Here is a 19,013-nt window from a genome sequence, read left to right as displayed (position 1 = left end):
TGGTCCACAATCCAAATGATAACCAATAGGTGTATGTGTGTGTGTGTGTGTGCGTGCAGTAAATCCATCATGGCCTCCTCATAAAGCCAATGATGACGCTGTTCTGGCACATAATGAGACATATTCGCACCTGTGTCAGTGTCCAACCTTGACACCATCAAGCAGCTCCACACAGACCTCCTTTCTTTCCCCCACACATTGTTTATTCCTTCCAACGTTGTTGCTTCATTTGTTTCCTTTCCAAGTTTTCACATTCTTCCCTACTTTGGCCACACATCCCTCCATAATTTCATTTCACTTCCCCCACGCCCTTTCACGGTCTTTTTCTGCAAACGTGAACTGCGGCTGTCTTTTTCGCACAGTCCAGGCAAAAAAGTAGAAAATAAACTCCTCGCTATTAATTGGTCGAAATGTTTCTTTCTGTGAACCAGCAAAAAGTCAGCAAACGGCGTTGAGGAATGATTTAAAGTGGCAGCATGGTTTGGCACAGGCAGCGCGGTGCCTATAATGAAGTGCGCCATTGTGCGCCGGCATCAAACACAGCCTCGCCAGGGAACGCTCCTTGGCAGCGGACAAAAGCCAGGCTCGCACTTCAAGTCCACCATTCCTCATCTGTGTCCGGAATCATCCATGAATATTTATTTATTTCAGAGAAACCTTACATAAGTGCTTGAGCAAACATCAGTCCAATCAGAGAACATGTTTGCTTTGGCATATAAAATTTGACCGCACACACTGGTTCAATTATTATTTTTTTATCTACTGAAAGGCCAAATTTAGAATCCGAGTAAACATCTGCATACAGTGGAACCTTAATTTATGAACGCCTTTATTTTTAGTTTACGAACCTGTACATTGTCAGGCCTCGATTTTTTACTTTTTAAGGTCAAGGCAAGTGTTGCTTTAAAGGAGGGCTCATATTTTAGGGCACCAAGGCAAGTTAGAAGGGCAACAAGGCAAACATTATTTTCTTTCGAGGCAGGGGCTCCAAAGCTTTTAAAGAGAATTTAAAAAACACCTACCTTGGTGTCTTGTAAGAATTTCTGTATTATAGGGCACATCATTCGTATTCTTGCTTTAGGAGCACTTGCACTCAGAGGAGAGAAGCTACGCTTCCATGTTTAGATAGCAGTTTCACGCATTAATAACACAAAATGTGGATTGTTACGATCATGCTTTGATTGTCAAAGATGTAAGGGTTATAATTTTTCTGCATGAATAAATGTTTTTGATATTCTGTTCTTTACATTTTGTACACGTTAGAGCTAGTAGTAGTTAATGTTGGACATGTTAAAAACAAAGCAAAAGAAAAAAATAATGAAAAAAGGTAATCATCTCAATAACATTACAGTAAGGTACAGAAATAGAAACACATATTTCACATTGGTAACATATAAAAAATGAAAACAATACATAATGGTTATTTTTTTCATATCCAAAAAGGAGTGGGAAGAAGTGAAACGTATTTACTCCCACTCCTTTATTTAATAAATCAAATAACTAGCAGTGTTATCATCATTATTATTATATACAATGATACATTTACCGGTCTTATTACATTTTATTACCAATAATCTTTTACTCACTTTTCTTTGGCTACAAAAATACAGTACATTTGTACTATATACACATACTGTACATAGTCACTACTAATTGATGGTAACACCAACCAATAACAAGTAAATAACTACCCAAATAATGAGAATGAGAATAATAATGCAAACACTTTGTGATTGTTAGACACCCTTATTCTTGTACATATTAAAAATCATGTCTTTGTATTGTTTTTTAAACCCAAATTAAGGTTGGACATTCTTTTAATTCCGCATTCAAACTGTTCCATAGTTGAACCCCACATATTGAAACACAAAGCATTTACGTGTTATGAATTTTAGGATTGAAATGACCCCTTCAATTTCAGTGAAATACAGTAGCACATATATGTAATTTGTATTGTTTATTGTTCCACAAGATCTTTATATTTCAATAGTTTTGAATGTAAGAAAAAAGTATTTCTGTGATCGGGGCGGCATAGCTTGGTTGGTAGAGTGGCCGTGCCAGCAACTTGAGGGTTCCAGGTTCGATCCCCGCTTCCGCCATCCTAGTCACTCCCGTTGTGTCCTTGGGCGAGACACTTTACCCACCTGCTCCCAGTGCCACCCACCCAGGTTTAAATGTAACTTAGATATTGGGTTTCACTATGTAGAGCGCTTTGAGTCACTAGAGAAAAGCGCTATATAAATGCCTGCCTTAGAATGACCAGTATTGCTTTCTTCTGCAGGGTGACAATTGGATATGGTGTGCTTATGTAATTATTTCCCCAAACTTCTTTACAGTATCCATCCATCCATTTTCTACCACTTTGTCCCTTTAGTGCAAGTTAATGTCATCCATGACAATGTTTGAACCTTTTTCTACTTATTAATAAAATGTAATATTCAGCCTGTTAACATTCTGTATTTGCGGACTATAACAGGTTATAAAAGAATGTACTATAGCGATGGTAATATTGTGTAATGCACCTGTAATTACCCGATGTGGGCTGCGGGGGGCAGTGGCAGACATGCCTGCAGTATTAGACCTCTTCTTAGTGGTAGCAGAGAAGAAGCCAGATTGTTCAAAGACAGACACTTTTAATTTCAATTTGCCAGAAAACATTTATTTAGGTAGAAATATCACATAATAACAAAATAGCATGATCGTATTGTAAGACGATTTTTCGTTGTTTTGTTGGTTAGAACAGATGTCCCTTGGCAAGTTTCACTGCAATAAGGCGCTTTTGGTAGCCATCCACAAGCTTCTGGTTGAATTTTTAACCACTCCTCTTGCCAAATTTGGTGCAGTTCAGCTAAATTCGTTGGTTTTCTGACCTGGACTTGTTTCTTCAGCATTGTCCACACGTTTAAGTCAGGACTTTGGAAAACTTTTGTTAATAAGTTTTCCGAAATTATAAATGGTTTCGCTTTTTGTTAGTATGTTTTCTAAAATTGACAATTATAGTGCCTTTTTTTAATTGTAAGTTGTTTTGTCTTGTGTTAATTAGTTTTCTGTAATTGTAATTTGTTTCATGAAAAAATGGCACCAACACAAAAATGTTCTGTATGCACTGTATTATATGGAATTGTCTATGCCCAATAAAAAAAAATGGCACAGAACCTTTATGTTATTCTTTGTCATCCAGGAAGAAATCACTGCACGTAAGCGATGATGAATGGCAAAACACTGAAAATCAATAATATAACATGTTATAGTAGGGCTTGCTTATGTTACCATTAGTGGTTTAACAGGACACATTTGTCTATATTTTTCAAATTTAGTAAGTTTATGTATTTTTTTTACCCTTTATTGTAACCTGTGGCGGGAGATGGGGCCAGCGCTGTCTGCAGGAGCAAAGGTCACCGCCTCTGTCCATGGTGCTGAGGACAGAGCACCATCAGACGGGGGCGTGGCAGTGCTGACGGCGAGACACAGCTGGCAGGTGATTTGATTTCACAGGTGGTACGTGTTAATCTAATCATCTGTTGTCTTTAACAGTAAGCGGCCGGGAGCAGGGGGGGGGAGAGAGGATACGGACGTGACTGAAAAGTCACGTTCTACTGGAGAGAAAAGTTTTGTTGAAACATTATTATTAAAACCTTGTCTGACAGTGGGACTGCAAGGACGCAGTTCCACATAACCCTTTCAAAATGGTTCTATTACCATTTAAATGCCAAATAACATATCGCAAGAAGCTGCAACATATATAGCAATGCAGATTTTAGGCCATATAGCTCATCCCTAACAGCAGCTAAAAAAAAACTCTCTAAACATTTAGACAACTCTGGCTTGTTTTCCATTGCTGGTTGTTTTATGTCAGGAAAAACACATCACAACTTATCTCTGCACAACCGCTCTCTCTTGTGCTTTTTATGTCAACACTAGATATTCATTGTAGACATTGTGCGGGTGTAGGAGAGACTTGTGATTAAAAGCATGCACACATGTTGTGCTTGCCTTAGATCAGGGGTCACCAACGCGGTGCCCGCGGGCACCAGGTAGCCCGTAAGGACCAGATGAGTCGCCCGCTGGCCCGTTCTAAAAATAGCTCAAATAGCAGCACTTACCAGTGAGCTGCCTCTATTTTTTAAGTTTTATTTATTTACTAGCAAGCTAGTCTCGCTTTGCCCGACATTTTTAATTCTAAGAGAGACAAAACTCAAATAGAATTTGAAAATCCAAGAAAATATTTTAAAGACTTGGTCTTCACTTGTTTAAATAAATTCATTAATTTTTTTACTTTGCTTCTTATAACTTTCAGAAAGACAATTTTAGAGAAAAAATACAACCTTAAAAATGATTTTAGGATTTTTAAACACAAAAACCTTTTTACCTTTTAAATTCCTTCCTCTTCTTTCCTGACAATTTAAATCAATGTTCAAGTATTTTTTTTTTTTTATTGTAAAGAATAATAAATACATTTTAATTTAATTGTTAATTTTAGCTTCTGTTTTTTCGACGAAGAATATTTGTGAAATATTTCTTCAAACTTATTATGATTACAATTCAAAAAAATTAGTCTGGCAAATGTAGAAAATCTGTAGAATCAAATTTAAATCTTATTTCAAAGTCTTTTGAATTTCTTTTAAAAATGTTGTTCTGGAAAATCTAGAAGAAATAATGATTTGTCTTTGTTAGAAATATAGCTTGGTCCAATTTGTTATATATTCTAACAAAGTGCAGATTGGATTTTAACTTATTTAAAACATGTCATCAAAATTCTAAAATTAATCTCAATCAGGAAAAATTACACTAATGATGTTCCATAAATTCTTTTTTTAATTTTTTCAAAAAGATTCGAATTAGCTAGTTTTTCTCTTCTTTTTTTCAGTTGAATTTTAAAGAGTCGAAATTGAAGATAAACTATGTTTCAAAGTTTAAATGTCATTTTTTTCGTGTTTTTTCCTCTTTTAAACCGTTCAATTAAGTGTAAATATCATTAATTATTAATAATAACATAGAGTTAAAGGTAAATTGAGCAAATTGGCTATTTCTGGCAATTTATTTAAGTGTGTATCAAACTGGTAGCCCTTCGCATTAATCAGTACCCAAGAAGTAGCTCTTGGTTTCAAAAAGGTTGGTGACCCCTGCCTTAGATTGTTCCAGAACTGAGAAACACACACACATAGCATCCTCCTGGTAAACCAGTGGTCCCCAACCTTTTTGTAGCTGCGGACCGGTCAACGCTTGAAAATTTGTCCCACGGACCGGGGAGGGCGGGGGGGGGGGGGTGAAATAAAAAAAATGTTTTGTTTTTTTTTCATAAAGAAATACAATCATGTGTGCTTACGGACTGTATCCCTGCAGACTGTATTGATCTGTATTGATATATATATAATGCATATATTGTGTTTTTATGTTGATTTAATTAAAAAAAATAAAATAAAAAAAAATTACATTTCTTGTGCGGCCCGGTACCGGTCCGCGGCCCGGTGGTTGGGGACCACTGTGGTAGACAACAGGACCGAGTGGACCTCATTCAATGAGAGCATTTTTGCAGTCAGGCTGAATTTCCTCTTGAGCCAAACTTTATCACAGTTCTGTTATTGCATTCACTGATGTCTTTCTGTCATCACGCGCTTCCACCCTTTCCAAAAAAGCGATGTAATCCTTCTTCCAGATAAAGTAGTCGAGCAGAGATATCCGTCGCTGTCATTTCCCCCCCCCCCCCCCCCCCCCCCCCCCCTTTTTCTTGGGAATTAGCTCATACGTTGAACAATCCTCTGACAGCCTTTCACAGTCGGTAACCTCTGCCATGTTTCCCGGCGGGACGGTTTTATCCAGTGAATAATGTGCAGGATGATGAATATTGCATCGAGTCGAACAAAGAGTCATCTGTAACGTTCTAAAACCTCATCCTACCTTGGCGTATTTATCGGAAAATATGCAAACCATTTTCATGGGAACATCATTGACGATAAATAAGGATAATGGAGATCAGGAAGAAAGCTATAATACATTTTTTTTTTTTATTTTTATTTTTTTTTTTTTTAAACATGCAGATTTGTTGTTCATGGAAGTAGAACCTGCGTGTCGTAAAATTGAGCAAAAAATGCTGGCCCCGAAACGGCAGCTGTTGAAGCTCTTTTGCTCGCCCGACGGTTCTTTGGCTACCAAAGACTGCATGACAGCATTCCTGGTCGGTCCAGCAGAGATCCTCACTGTGCGGGTTTAATTGTTCCAATGCTCTTTATCTGTCATTAAAAACATCTGAGGGAGCTTTTTTTTTGTTATCCTTGTATATGCTTTCGTATTTACAGATGACCGTTCGGTAGTTGACAAGAACGTACAAAACAGTACTGTACATACAGCAAGACGTCCATGACTCTGCCACGAGATGAAGCTGCTGCGAAGGTAAACGCAGACGAATTGGACGCCGACGCTGTCGTTTTGTCCAGTTGTATTCCAAGGAGAACTAATCACTGGTGAATAATTTTTAAAAAAATTGCACGCTGTCAGCGGCTTGTGAAATACAATGTTTTGGGTCATTGTTTGAGCCAGGATAATGTAGTTTGTAAAACAGTTTGAACGATGCTGGAGCGATGACTTCGAAAATTGAAATGTGCAGAGGTTTTGCCAAAAAACTGCTCATGTTCCTTTTCCGTGTGGGTAAGTGGTGAATCATCATGAAGACATAAGAAAACCAGAGGGCCTTTGCACTATTGGTGATAATAAATCCCTTTTAAAGAATAATTTGATGTAATAGTTCATCTAGTAGGCCTGGGGGCCGTATGACAACATACTGGCCCCAAAGTTGAGTTTAAAACTAGAGATGCCCGATAATGGCTTTTTTGCCGATATCCGATATTCCGATATTGTCCAACTCTTAATTACCGATTCCGATATCAACCGATACCGATATACACAACCGTTCAAAAGTTTGGGGTCACCCAAAAAATTTTGTGGAATAGCCTTCATTTCTAAGAACAAGAATAGACTGTCGAGTTTCAGAGGAAAGTTCTCTTTTTCTGGCCATTTTGAGCGTTTAACTGACCCCACAAATGTGACGCTCCAGAAACTCAATCTGCTCAAAGGAAGGTCAGTTTTGTAGCTTCTGTAACGAGCTAAACTGTTTTCAGATGTGTGAACATGATTGCACAAGGGTTTTCTAATCATCAATTAGCCTTCCGAGCCAATGAGCAAACACATTGTACTATTAGAACACTGGAGTGATAGTTGCTGGAAATGGGCCTCTATACACCTTTGTAGATATTGCACCAAAAACCAGACATTTGCAGCTAGAGTAGTCATTTACCACATTAGCAATGTATAGAGTGTATTTCTTTAAAGTTAAAACTAGTTTAAAGTTATCTTCAATGAAATGTACAGTGCTTTTCCTTCAAAAATAAGGACATTTCAATGTGACCCCAAACTTTTGAACGGTAGTGTATACAGTTGTGGAATTATCACATTATTATGCCTAATTGTGTTGTGATGCCCCGCTGGATGCATTAAACAATTCAACAAGGTTTTCCAAAATAAATCAACTCAAGTTATGGAAAAAAATGCCAACATGGCACTGCCATATTTATTAATGAAGTCACAAAGTGCATTTTTTTTTTTTAACATGCCTCAAAACAGCAGCTTAGAATTTGGGACATGCTCTCCCTGAGAGAGCAGGAGGAGGTTGAGGTGGGCGGGGTTGGGTGTATATTGTAGCGTCCCGGAAGAGTTAGTGCTGCAAGGGGTTCTGGATATTTGTTCTGTTATGTTTATGTTCTGTTACGGTGCGGATGTTCTCCCGAAATGTGTTTGTCATCCTTGTTTGGTGTGGGTTCACAGTGTGGCGCATATTTGTAATAGTGTCAAAGTTGTTTATACGCTCAGTGTGACCTGTATGGCTGTTGACCAAGTATGCCTTGCATTCACTTGTGTGTGTGAAAAGCCGTAGATATTATGTGATTGGGCCGGCACGCAAAGGCAGTTCCTTTAAGGATTATTGGCGCTCTGTACTTCTCCCTACGTCCGTGTACCACTCCGTACAGCATCGTTTTAAAAAGTCATACTTTTTACTTTTTGAAACCGATACCGATAATTTCCGATATTACATTTTAAAGCATTTATCGGCCGATAATATCGGCAGTCCGATATTATCTGACATCTCTATTTAAAACACATTTTTTTGCAGCAAACTCCTAAAAACCCTAGAGTGCTCCTGTTGTATAGAGGAACTTGGACCAGTGTAAACACAATGGCAGATCCTTGATTCAACATTTTAACCTTGCAAGAAAAAAACATAGAACACTGGGGTCCAAACTTGTGATTTACATAACTGAGTTTTGGGAAACGTTTCGTGCTCCCGCGCGAATGAACCAACAACAAACGCCACAACAAGTTGCACGGCAAAGCTGCGTTGGTGTGCACAGCCAAACAAATTATTGAGTTAGAGAGACACGTTAAGCAATAAAATCACTTTCCTTCTTTTCTTAACCGCCATCGTTTGCCCGCGCTGTAAAGCTGGTTTTCTAACAGAGCAGGCCAGCCGCCAGCTACAAAAGCGCGGGTGCCCAAAATACAGACGACCGTAACATCAACCGTGCACCGTGGACCCCGTATCCATCCACCTGTCAAAAACGTGCCAAAATAACGGATGTACCGTATTTTTCGGACAATAAGTCGCAGTTTTTTTCATAGTTTGGCCGGGGGTGCGACTTATACTCAGGAGCGACTTGTGTGTGAAATTATTAACACATTACCGTAAAATATCAAATAATATTATTTAGCTCCTTCACGTAAGAGACTAGACGTATAAGATTTAATCGGATTTAGTGATTAGGAGTGACAGATTGTTTGGTAAACGTATAGCATGTTCTATATGTTATAGTTATTTGAATGATTCTTACTATAATATGTTACGTTAACATACCAGGCACGTTCTCAGTTGGTTATTTATGCCTCATATAACGTACACTTATTCAGCCTGTTGTTCACTATTCTTTATTTATTTTAAATTGCCTTTCAAATGTCTATTCTTGGTGTTGGGTTTTATCAAATAAATTTCCCCCAAAAATGCGATGTATACTCCAGTGCGATTTATATATGTTTTTTTCCTTCCTTATTATGCATTTTCGGCCGGTGCGACTTATACTCCGGAGCGACTTATACTCAGAAAAATACGGTAATAACGTTCTATTCGACATATGTCCTATATATACTATGAGTAGTACAATAAATATGTTCCTTTGTATGTGTCTTTTGTACATGGTCTTATTTTTTCACTTCTTTGTACTTTATAATCCCACTCTGCAAGGGCATATTTATTTTAATCAGCCCTTTGTCTTTTAGTACATTTTATTTTATATTGTTATATTTTCATTTTGAAATAAAAGCAAAGTACATACTGTTTGTTTAAAGTATAAAGTACAATAAAATATGTTTTAATTAACAGTAAATTGGGATTAATATTGTGGCCATTATCGTGCAGGCCTAGGAGTATAAAGGAGCATTTAAAGAGAATTAAAAAATACCTGCAGTGTGTTGGTGTCTTGTCAGAGTTTGAATTTTGAAGGAATATTATTATATTATATAATATTACTGTGAAACTGCCAACCGAGCGTGTGTGATTGGTATGAGAAGAATCTCAGATGAAAGTGACTTTAGACTTCCTCTCCACCGTCTTTGATCTGCTGAGTTTGTAATGCATCTTACAAAGCTCAAGTAACAATCTAAATGTTACATTATTAATACACTCAACTGTAATCCAAACACGGACGTGAAGCTTCTCCTCACAGGGTTCCCTCCAATGATGTCGCCTCACGGCGATTGAACGCATAATTGTCTTGTCTTTTCCGGAGAACGACTTGCCATGGCTTTTGATCAGAGATGTATATAAGGTCCCCCTTTCTTTTTGAAGTTCTGCTAGCTATTTTCGAGCTTGTGATTCAACAGTAACTGGACGCCATTACACATTTTCCCAAGCTACGGAACGGGCCAAGGGTCAACAACGTTAATCGCGCATTGAAAAAATTATCGCCGTTAAAGGAACTTATAGTCTACGCGTTATTATCACGTTAACTTTAACAGCCCTAATATATATATATATATAATAACATATTATTGTATACATATATATGTATATGTATTTATATAACATATTATTATATACATATATATGTGTATATATATACACATATATATTTATATATATTTATATATATATATATATATATTTATTTATATATATATATATATATATATATATATATATATATATATATATATATATATATATATATGTATAAATACATATATTTATACACATATATGTATATATGCATGTGTATGTATATACATATATATATATATATATATATATATATATATATATATATATATATATATATATTGTACTATACTGACCGTAGAGCAGTTGAGTTAAAAGAGCTTGTACAGTATATATATATATATATATATATATATATATATATATATATATATATATATATATATATATATATATATATATATATATATATATATATATATATATATATATATATATATATATATATATATATATATATATATATATATATAATAAATACACACAAAAAAATGTGCATGGTTAATCTAAGTGTGTTCATGATTAATGCAATATTTTTTTGTGATTAATCACATAAGTTGACAGCCGTAATGTATATATATTATATATATATATATATATATATATATATATTAACACATCCGACACATACGTAGGATTAACTGAGGGAGAATTCAAAACCAGATGGAACAATCACAAGGCTTCTTTCAGATGCAAAAGACTCCGGAACACTACAGAACTCAGTAAACACATTTGGAATCTCAAAGACAATAATGTTGAATACTCAATAACATGGCAAATTCTTGCATCCAGCACACCTTACAACAGTGGTAATAAAAGATGCAACCTATGCTTAAAAGAGAAACTGTTTATCATATACCGTCCAGACTTGTCATCCCTCAACAAGCGCAGCGAAATTGTATCAGCATGCCGTCATAGAAGGAAACACCTCCTAGGTAACACATGAGTCAATCACCACGCCCCCACGCCTGCCTGTACCCACCCGCTCTGTGCCCTATATAAACCATGGTATGTGAATGCTTCCATTAAAATCTCCTGAGGATTGAGGAAAACCCCTCATGAAACAGGCCTGTAGAGATGAAATAGTCTTGTGATTTTTTTCCACACATACATACATACATATATATATATATATATATATATATATATATATATATATATATATATATATATATATATATACATATATTTTTTTTTTTAAAGGCTGTCTAGGGACATCATGCTCAACTATTTTTACTTCATGCTGTCATCCTGACGTTTTGCGAAATGGGCAACAAAGCAACATAAAACGCTCACTTTGGGTTTGATTTAATTCCCAAGAGAACATGATTTTATTCCAAGAATATGATATTGCTTAATAAAAGCTTCAGGCTTTCCTTTTTTTTTCTCCATAATTTTTTTTTATAATTGGCACAGTGTTCATTGAACTCCATCAGCCGGGAAGTTTTGATAATACATTGTAATTAAATTGATTTCATCAAAAGTAAATGTAACTAGTAAGTACAAAGGCATTTAATGCATTTTTTTTTTTTAAATGAAAATAACCCACCCTAACTTTAACCTTCGCACTCTAACCGCCAAAAATGATGAATGGCATTGGGATTTTGAGCCAATGTCTTGTATTCGAAGCAAATGTAATATAGTGCTTAACTGAATTGGAGTGACGCCATGCAGATTCCAGTAAATAAAACTAAAGCTCTTATTGTGCTCTCTCACACAAAAATGTCTGCAGAATTAGGAATGGTTCACCAAATGTGAGCCACCACCACAGTCAGATGGTCTGGCATATGTTCCCTTGCTCTCACACACAACTTGCAACTTGGAGACCTGGTGTTCCTCAGCATCCCGGTAAGGCCCAACACAGAATGAGCGTGGCATTGTGCAGATACAAATGGCTGCCTCTGCAAGCCCCTAATGAATGTGGCCAGTGGAGCCAGTCAGTTCCCAGCAGCGGTTCATACGCTGCAGCCTCCACGTCTTGACTCGGACTCAAAGTCTCAAATCCCGCTGAGATAAATGCCAGCTGTTGACGTGAGGGCTGTGCGGGTCTAACACGGTTAGTTCTTACATGCTCCCTGCAAGTCCAGAGGTGGAAACGGCTGTACAAAGAGCGATATCACTGATCCATTGGGGACGAAGAGAAGGGGCATAGATAGTTTCTGTACATCCTTGTCCAAGTGTCGAGAGCTGAGTCAAGGAGAAGCGAGGCAGCTACAGTAGTCCACCCAGGAGACGGTTGGAGATGAGAGAAAGCATGCCGATGGGCGACAGCCAGAAAGAAAAAGCTGACCGTGTGCATTCTGCAGAAGACTGCGTCTTCCCAAAGTAAGCCACCTGGGCTGCAGAAGAGAGCAGAGAGAAAAAGTTGGACAACATCTGTGCCTTAATGGCTGACACTGGACTCACATGGTGAAGGAGCATTCGTCATGCAAGACAGGAGGAGGCAAGGATCAGACCGGAACAGCACCGTTAAAACATTTTATTCAAAGCAAGTACCATGAAACCTCTAAGGACTGAACCTACCTGGGACTCTGGTCGAGTACTTTTTCCATAGGAAATAATGGAAGTAGAAATATTTTGGATTTAACTATACGGGAATGTTTTAAGTATAACTTGTAAAAACAATACTGTATATTTATATGCTTGGGATGTTCCAATCAGGGTCAGTGTTTGCCACACATTCATTTATTTGTGGCGGCCTGCCACGAAAGAATTACGTCCGCCACAATTTTTTTTTTTTTTGTCCTGTCCAGCTTCTCAGGCAAATCATATGGTTGATGTAGATGCCCATATAGGCTGTTCAGATTTACTTTACAAAAGAGAAGCATAGGATACTTCTCTTGCCTTATTTGCATTTGACCACTACTGTTTTCTATTGATTTGTTACTGACTGTGGCAGGACACCTCTGCCTCTGTTTCACTTTATGTTGCTGGTAAATAATATGGTTGTAGTAGTAGGCTAAAGTTAAATTATTTAGTATGCACTAATTAAAGGGGCAGAGCTTTAAGAGACATTTTAGCTTTTATATTTTATAAGATATATTTTTTGTAAGAACCACAATTAATAAATATATTTCAGTGAATAACTTATTGTTCAAATCTGTATATAAATATGTACATAAAGTGTTGTAATTATATTGTAAAATGGATGAATGGACGTTTAAAACAAAACTGTTATTATTTATTAGTAAGTATACATCTTTTTAGCCTTTTTAGAGAAAATCATATCATTGTAGTAAATTATGCAAATTACTCGATGATGTCATGGTGACCACGCCCATAGCCACGCCCCCACCGCCACAGGTATTTTGGCAGTTTATGGGAAACACTGAGGGTTTTATGCTCCCAATTCCATACTGATTATCCATGAGTGAGATTGACCAATACCAATATGCGGTCACATGTTTTGACTGTAAACTTGATTGTTCATTCAAGATAAAGTTAAAGTCCCAACGATAGTCACAAAGTAGGTGTGGTGAAATTATCCTCTGCATTTGACCCATTCCCATGTTCACCCCCTGGGAGGTGAGGAGAGCAGTGAGCAGCAACGGTGGCCGCGCTCGGAAATCATTTGGTGATTCAACCTCCAATTCCAACCCTTGATGCTGAGTGCCAAGCAGGGAGGCAATGGATCCCATTTTTATAGTCTTTGGTATGACTCGGCTGGGTTTTGAACTCACAACCTTCTAGTCTCAGGGTGGACACTCTAACCACAAGGCCACTCAGCAGGTTAATAAGGTTATTAAGTGCTATTGACAGTTTAACAGTATCAACACAATATTAATCTAGTTCCTTGTTCTCTTTTATTACAGAAAATTGTTGGAGCAAAACAAATTGAAATAATTTGGTTTTTGCCCTCAAAGTCCTCCCGTGTCCAGGAAATTAATCCCTGATCTTGTAAACATGAGCAAAATCGACAATCAATATTGTTGAGAAAATAAAAATATTGACCTAATCACTCTAGTATTGATCATATACTGGTGCTACTGGTATCTAAACCACCAATTTCTGGATCGATCCGGTCTCCTCTTCCTTGTTATGTACTGACTGACAATCCTGTCACACCATGAGTTGTTATAATATCCTCTCTCTTGATTATTTTTACTCTGTTTACTAAGCACTTATTTCCTGGTGTTAGCGACTAGTTTAGCTGTTAGCATGCCTGCTACTGGCTTGCTCTCTGATTGTGACATGTTTAGCCTTGTCTTACAGTGATAATGTTACTTGATAGTGCTCTTTAAAATACTAAGAAAATACAATCAGAATCCTTTTATTGTCATTGTCAGTGAGGGTTCACAAACTAAGAATTTTTTTTGGGGGGGGGGGGATAGAATGGTGCAACATGAAACATTGACTAGCACGGGGGTCAGCAATCCACGGCTCTTTAGTGCCGCCCTAGTGGCTCCCTGGAGCATTTTTAAAAAAGGATTTAAAATGGAAAAAGATGGGGGAAATTTTTTTTTGTTTGTTTTAGTATATTTTTTGTTTGAGGACAACATGACACAAACCAATTCCCAATTGTTAGAAAGCCCACTGTTTAATATGTTTGTGTGTATGCTTCACTGATGAGAGTATTTGGTGAACATCCTTTTGTCGTACTAATTTCGGCGGTTCTTGAACTCACCATAGTGTGGATTGTGACGCAACAGTTTACAAAATCTTCCACTCCTTCTTTGTCTCATTTTGTCCACCAAACGTTTTATACTGTGTGAATGCACAAAGGTGAGCTTTGTTGACGTTATTGACTTGTTGGCGTGCTAATCAGGCATATTTGGTCAGTGCATGGCTGCAAGCTAATCAATGCTAACATGCTATTTAGGCTCGCTGTATGTACATATTGCATCATTATGCCTCATTTGTAGGTATATTTCAACTCATTTAATATCCTTTAATTGTATCCTCTTTGTAGATAATTTATATGTGCATGTCTCATGACACATTATCTGTATGTAATATTGGCTGCATTTCAGATAGTTGTTTGTGTGCCATGTTGTTCCAGACCACAGCAAACATTACCTAGCTTGCCAAAGATTGTAATAAATATATTAAAAGAAGACAGCCTGCAGTTTCCTTCAACTTGAACACACACATCTATACCTTTGGCCATTAAAAGCCAGTAATTTCCGGGAGTTATCTCACCTTCTGAGTAGCCTCTGATTTATTAATGTTTTCTAATGTTGTAAAAATGTGTAGAATAAATATTAAATGTCAACATTTCTGTCAATGAAGATTTGTGTCAGCCTGCGACACATAGTCATTTTGATAGTAGGCTATTATAGCTAATATAGACACTTGCGTCATGTGTTGCCTTCATTATAACACTTAAATACGGCAAGTCATTATTTAAGTTTTACAAAAATCAGTTGTTATAGAAATGAGTCTTCTAATTTCGGAAATATCACCGATTAAGAGCACTCACCCACGCAGGCGGACCCATCGTAGTTGGGCTCAAAGCCCTGGTTGCATCTCTTCTTGGCGCGGCATTTAAAGCTGCCGTAGGTGTTGGTGCACACGGGACGGTCGGAGGGACACACAGAAGGAAACTGGGTACACTCATTTTTATCTGAGGGACAGGAGGAAAGGGAGAAGGAGAAGGCGACCTATCTGGATGACTTCCGACGACAGACCGCATTGATCTCACCGAAGGGTTCAACTTACCAATGCAGCGGCCATTTTCATTAAGAGCAAAGCCGGGACCACACTGCAAGAGAAGGAATTCAACTTGTCAGTGAACTAACACACCAAGAATGCATGGTTGTAGATGACCACAACGCGTGCCCCCAGGCAGCTTTACCACATTTATGTTCATACGGGAAGCATGACGCAATACTGCTATTGAACGTGGCTTTCTACGACCGCAGTCAGGGGTGTGAAAGTGGAAAAAAAATGTCTGCCATTTAAATATGTACGTTTAAAAAAAATACATCTCAGTGTTAGGGTTGTCGATAGGTCTGGGCGATATGGACGAAAAAGTATATCTCGATATATTTTTTACTTAAACTTGATATTCGATATATATCTCGATATATTTTCCGGTGAAAGTATACATATAAAGATATTCATTTTTGAGCGAGATTCAGTGAAATTGAAGTGAATGACAACTGTACTGTAAACCAGTGGTTCTCAAATGGGGGTACGCGTACCCCTGGGGGTACTTGAAGGTATGCCAAGGGGTACGTGAGATTTTTTTTTTTAATATTCTAAAAATAGCAACAATTCAAAAATCCTTTATAAATATAAATAAAAACCTATCTTTTTTTCCAAATAGTTCAAGAAAGACCACTACAAATGAGCAATATTTTGCACTTTTATACAATTTAATAAATCAGAAACTGATGACATACTGCTGTATTTTACTTCTTTATCTCTTTTTTTCAACCAAAAATGCTTTGCTCTGATTAGGGGGTACTTGAATTAAAACAATTTTCACAGGGGGTACATCACTGAAAAAAGGTTGAGAACCACTGCTCTGAACAGTCAGTGGCACTTTTATTAACCCACTTAGTCAAGATGGGTATTAACAGCACAGAAAAGAAACTGTTTAAGTAGCACAGAATTACATAACATAAATGAAATAGAAAAAAATTATTTCTACGTAAAATAAATAACATAGCTGTGCAAATAATACAAAATGTATGAAACTTAGATAAAAAATGTTTTTGCAGGCAGTCAGTTTTTAATTCCCAGTCAACGATGTAATGGACTGTCACACACGTCAGCTCCAAGTAAGTGACTTGACTTAATTGTGCGGCTATGATCTTCCTCACTTCGCCATACATTTTTGGCAGCATTTATCATGCAAAATATGTACTCGAGAACAGTTTTGATTTGGGTTTACATGGTAAACAACTCAAATATATCTCCCCGCAGCCCTACTAAGTGTTAATATAGCCTTGAAAGTTTAATAAGATTGCTTGAATTCAATTAAGAACTTCTAAGACTATCCACAACACCCCTTACCAAAATATAGTGGAAAATGGAGCTTTAACACAGACGTCATAACCAATGTTCCTTCTAATTTTTCACGTGTGTGAGCAAACGCAAAAACTCCCTGAGCATTCAGTGGAGCCCATGTGAGCAACATCAGACGTGCACACTGTGGCTACACCAGCAGCACACCTGTCCCAAACCTGACTAAATAACAAGTTCAATCTCCATCCATCCATCCATCCATTTTCTACCGCATGTCCCTTTCGGGGTCGCGGGGGGTGCTGGAGCCTATCTCAGCTTTATTCAGGCGGAAGGCGGGGTACACCCTGGACAAGTCCCCACCTCATCGCAGGGCCAACACAGATAGACAGACAACATTCTCTTATTATTATAATCAAATGACAGCAGTCATTCTCATGAGGTTATTTTCTAATATAAGTGTTTAGGCCCACTTACAATGACAATAACAAAACATATTGTTTTTCATGAACTGTGTACTTGTATTGTTTGTCTTGGTGGAGGTCCTGCTTTGGAAATAGTTTGTACCCCTTTCAGACATTGCATTTAGTTCCCATTAAAACATTCACATGTTGCACAATGAGATGTAAGCAGGGGATCATGTGTACATTCCTGCAACTTCCTGTTTGTAAAAAATATATTTTTATTAGTATTTATTTAATATACTAACAGCATTTCATGATTAATATTTATAAATTAAGATTCCTAATAAATTACACTAGAATAAGCACACATTTGATTGGTAAATCATAGTGTAACGACCTGAAATGACACTTTATGTTTGGTGTGGGAGTTGTCCGACTTTTTGTGCGGCTGTAAACGCATCACTGGCTAAGTGCCATATGTGCATGTGTTGGCGCAAGTGAGAAAGAGCGAGCGGCTGCTGTTGATATAACAAAGTTGCTTTTGGTCTGGTTTGTTCTGCAGAAAATGACCACTTTTGCTAGATATACTTTTTTTTACTAATGTTTTGGTGATGTGTTTATGGCCGACAATAAAGAGTTTTGCTCAGTAAAGTGATCGATGGAATTCATGTCCTCAAAGCGTCTCGACAGACGTTACAATATTTGAACAAGGATGACGAAAAAACTGTTTCCTCTGTCGTGTCCGTGTGTCCAAAATTGTTCTACGCTTATTTTTTTTATTTGATTTTGTGCGTGGCATAGATTTGCCGTGCGCAGAGGACGCTTGAGCAGTGCGCAATTGCACAGGCGCGCACCTTAGAGGGAACGTTGGTCATAACGTCATCAAATCTCAGCGTTAAACATTCACACACAGCACCGACATTTTGGAACAAGGAGAGGTGATAGAAGAAAGGTAAAAATATAATAAATGTTTATGGGGCAGCATAAGAGAAAGTTATGTAGAAGTTTCACTTTTGCATATCAATGTTCATAACTGTGGCGAGTTCAAGGACCCGCGATTAAAGTTAGAAGCAGACGTTTCACTTGTTTTTAAAGCCCAGGGAACACTTAACTCTCAGGAGGTACACTCATAATAATAGAATCATAATAATAATGACTCATAATATCCACTGATGATAATCCTACTTGTTTTAGCTAATCTTTACTTTACACTCTAAAGTAAAGGAAAACTTGATAGATGTATAATCATATTTAAGTGAATAATGATTATTACGATTAATATTCTGGACACTTTATATTGAATTTGTTAGGTTTTTTTTTTACAAAAAAAGTGCGAACAAACTTTTTTTCGTTCTAAAACAAAACCAACATACACTGTATTTAGTGGCTTTTACACACTAACAGTTAGCATGCTAACCTGATATCACCAAATAACAATATTCATGAGTTTGTTTTACACCTACCAAATTAACTAAATTGCGACATGCACCTGGGGATAGGTTGATTGGCAACACTAAATTGGCCCTAGTGTGTGAATGTGAGTGTGAATGTTGTCTGTCTATCTGTGTTGGCCCTGTGATGAGGTGGTGACTTGTCCAGGG

General features: G+C 37.2%; 1 protein-coding gene across 1 annotated transcript in view; it reads right to left on the bottom strand.

The window, feature by feature from the left end:
* Positions 1–11,383: 11,383 nt before the first annotated feature.
* Positions 11,384–19,013, bottom strand: part of crtac1b (cartilage acidic protein 1b) — a 92,362-nt gene continuing 84,732 nt past the window's right edge. The window contains exons 13-15 of the mRNA XM_062058182.1: positions 15,758–15,800; positions 15,519–15,662; positions 11,384–12,438 (exon numbers count right to left, since the gene is read on the bottom strand). Of these exons, the coding sequence (XP_061914166.1) occupies positions 12,311–12,438; positions 15,519–15,662; positions 15,758–15,800 (315 nt within the window). The 3' untranslated portion in view covers positions 11,384–12,310. The remainder of the gene's footprint in view (positions 12,439–15,518; positions 15,663–15,757; positions 15,801–19,013) is intronic.

Source organism: Entelurus aequoreus, linkage group LG09 (genome assembly GCF_033978785.1).
Source record: "Entelurus aequoreus isolate RoL-2023_Sb linkage group LG09, RoL_Eaeq_v1.1, whole genome shotgun sequence".
NCBI lineage: Eukaryota > Metazoa > Chordata > Actinopteri > Syngnathiformes > Syngnathidae > Entelurus > Entelurus aequoreus.
Note: the sequence above shows the minus strand (reverse complement) of the source record. Positions and strands in the feature narration are given on the sequence as shown.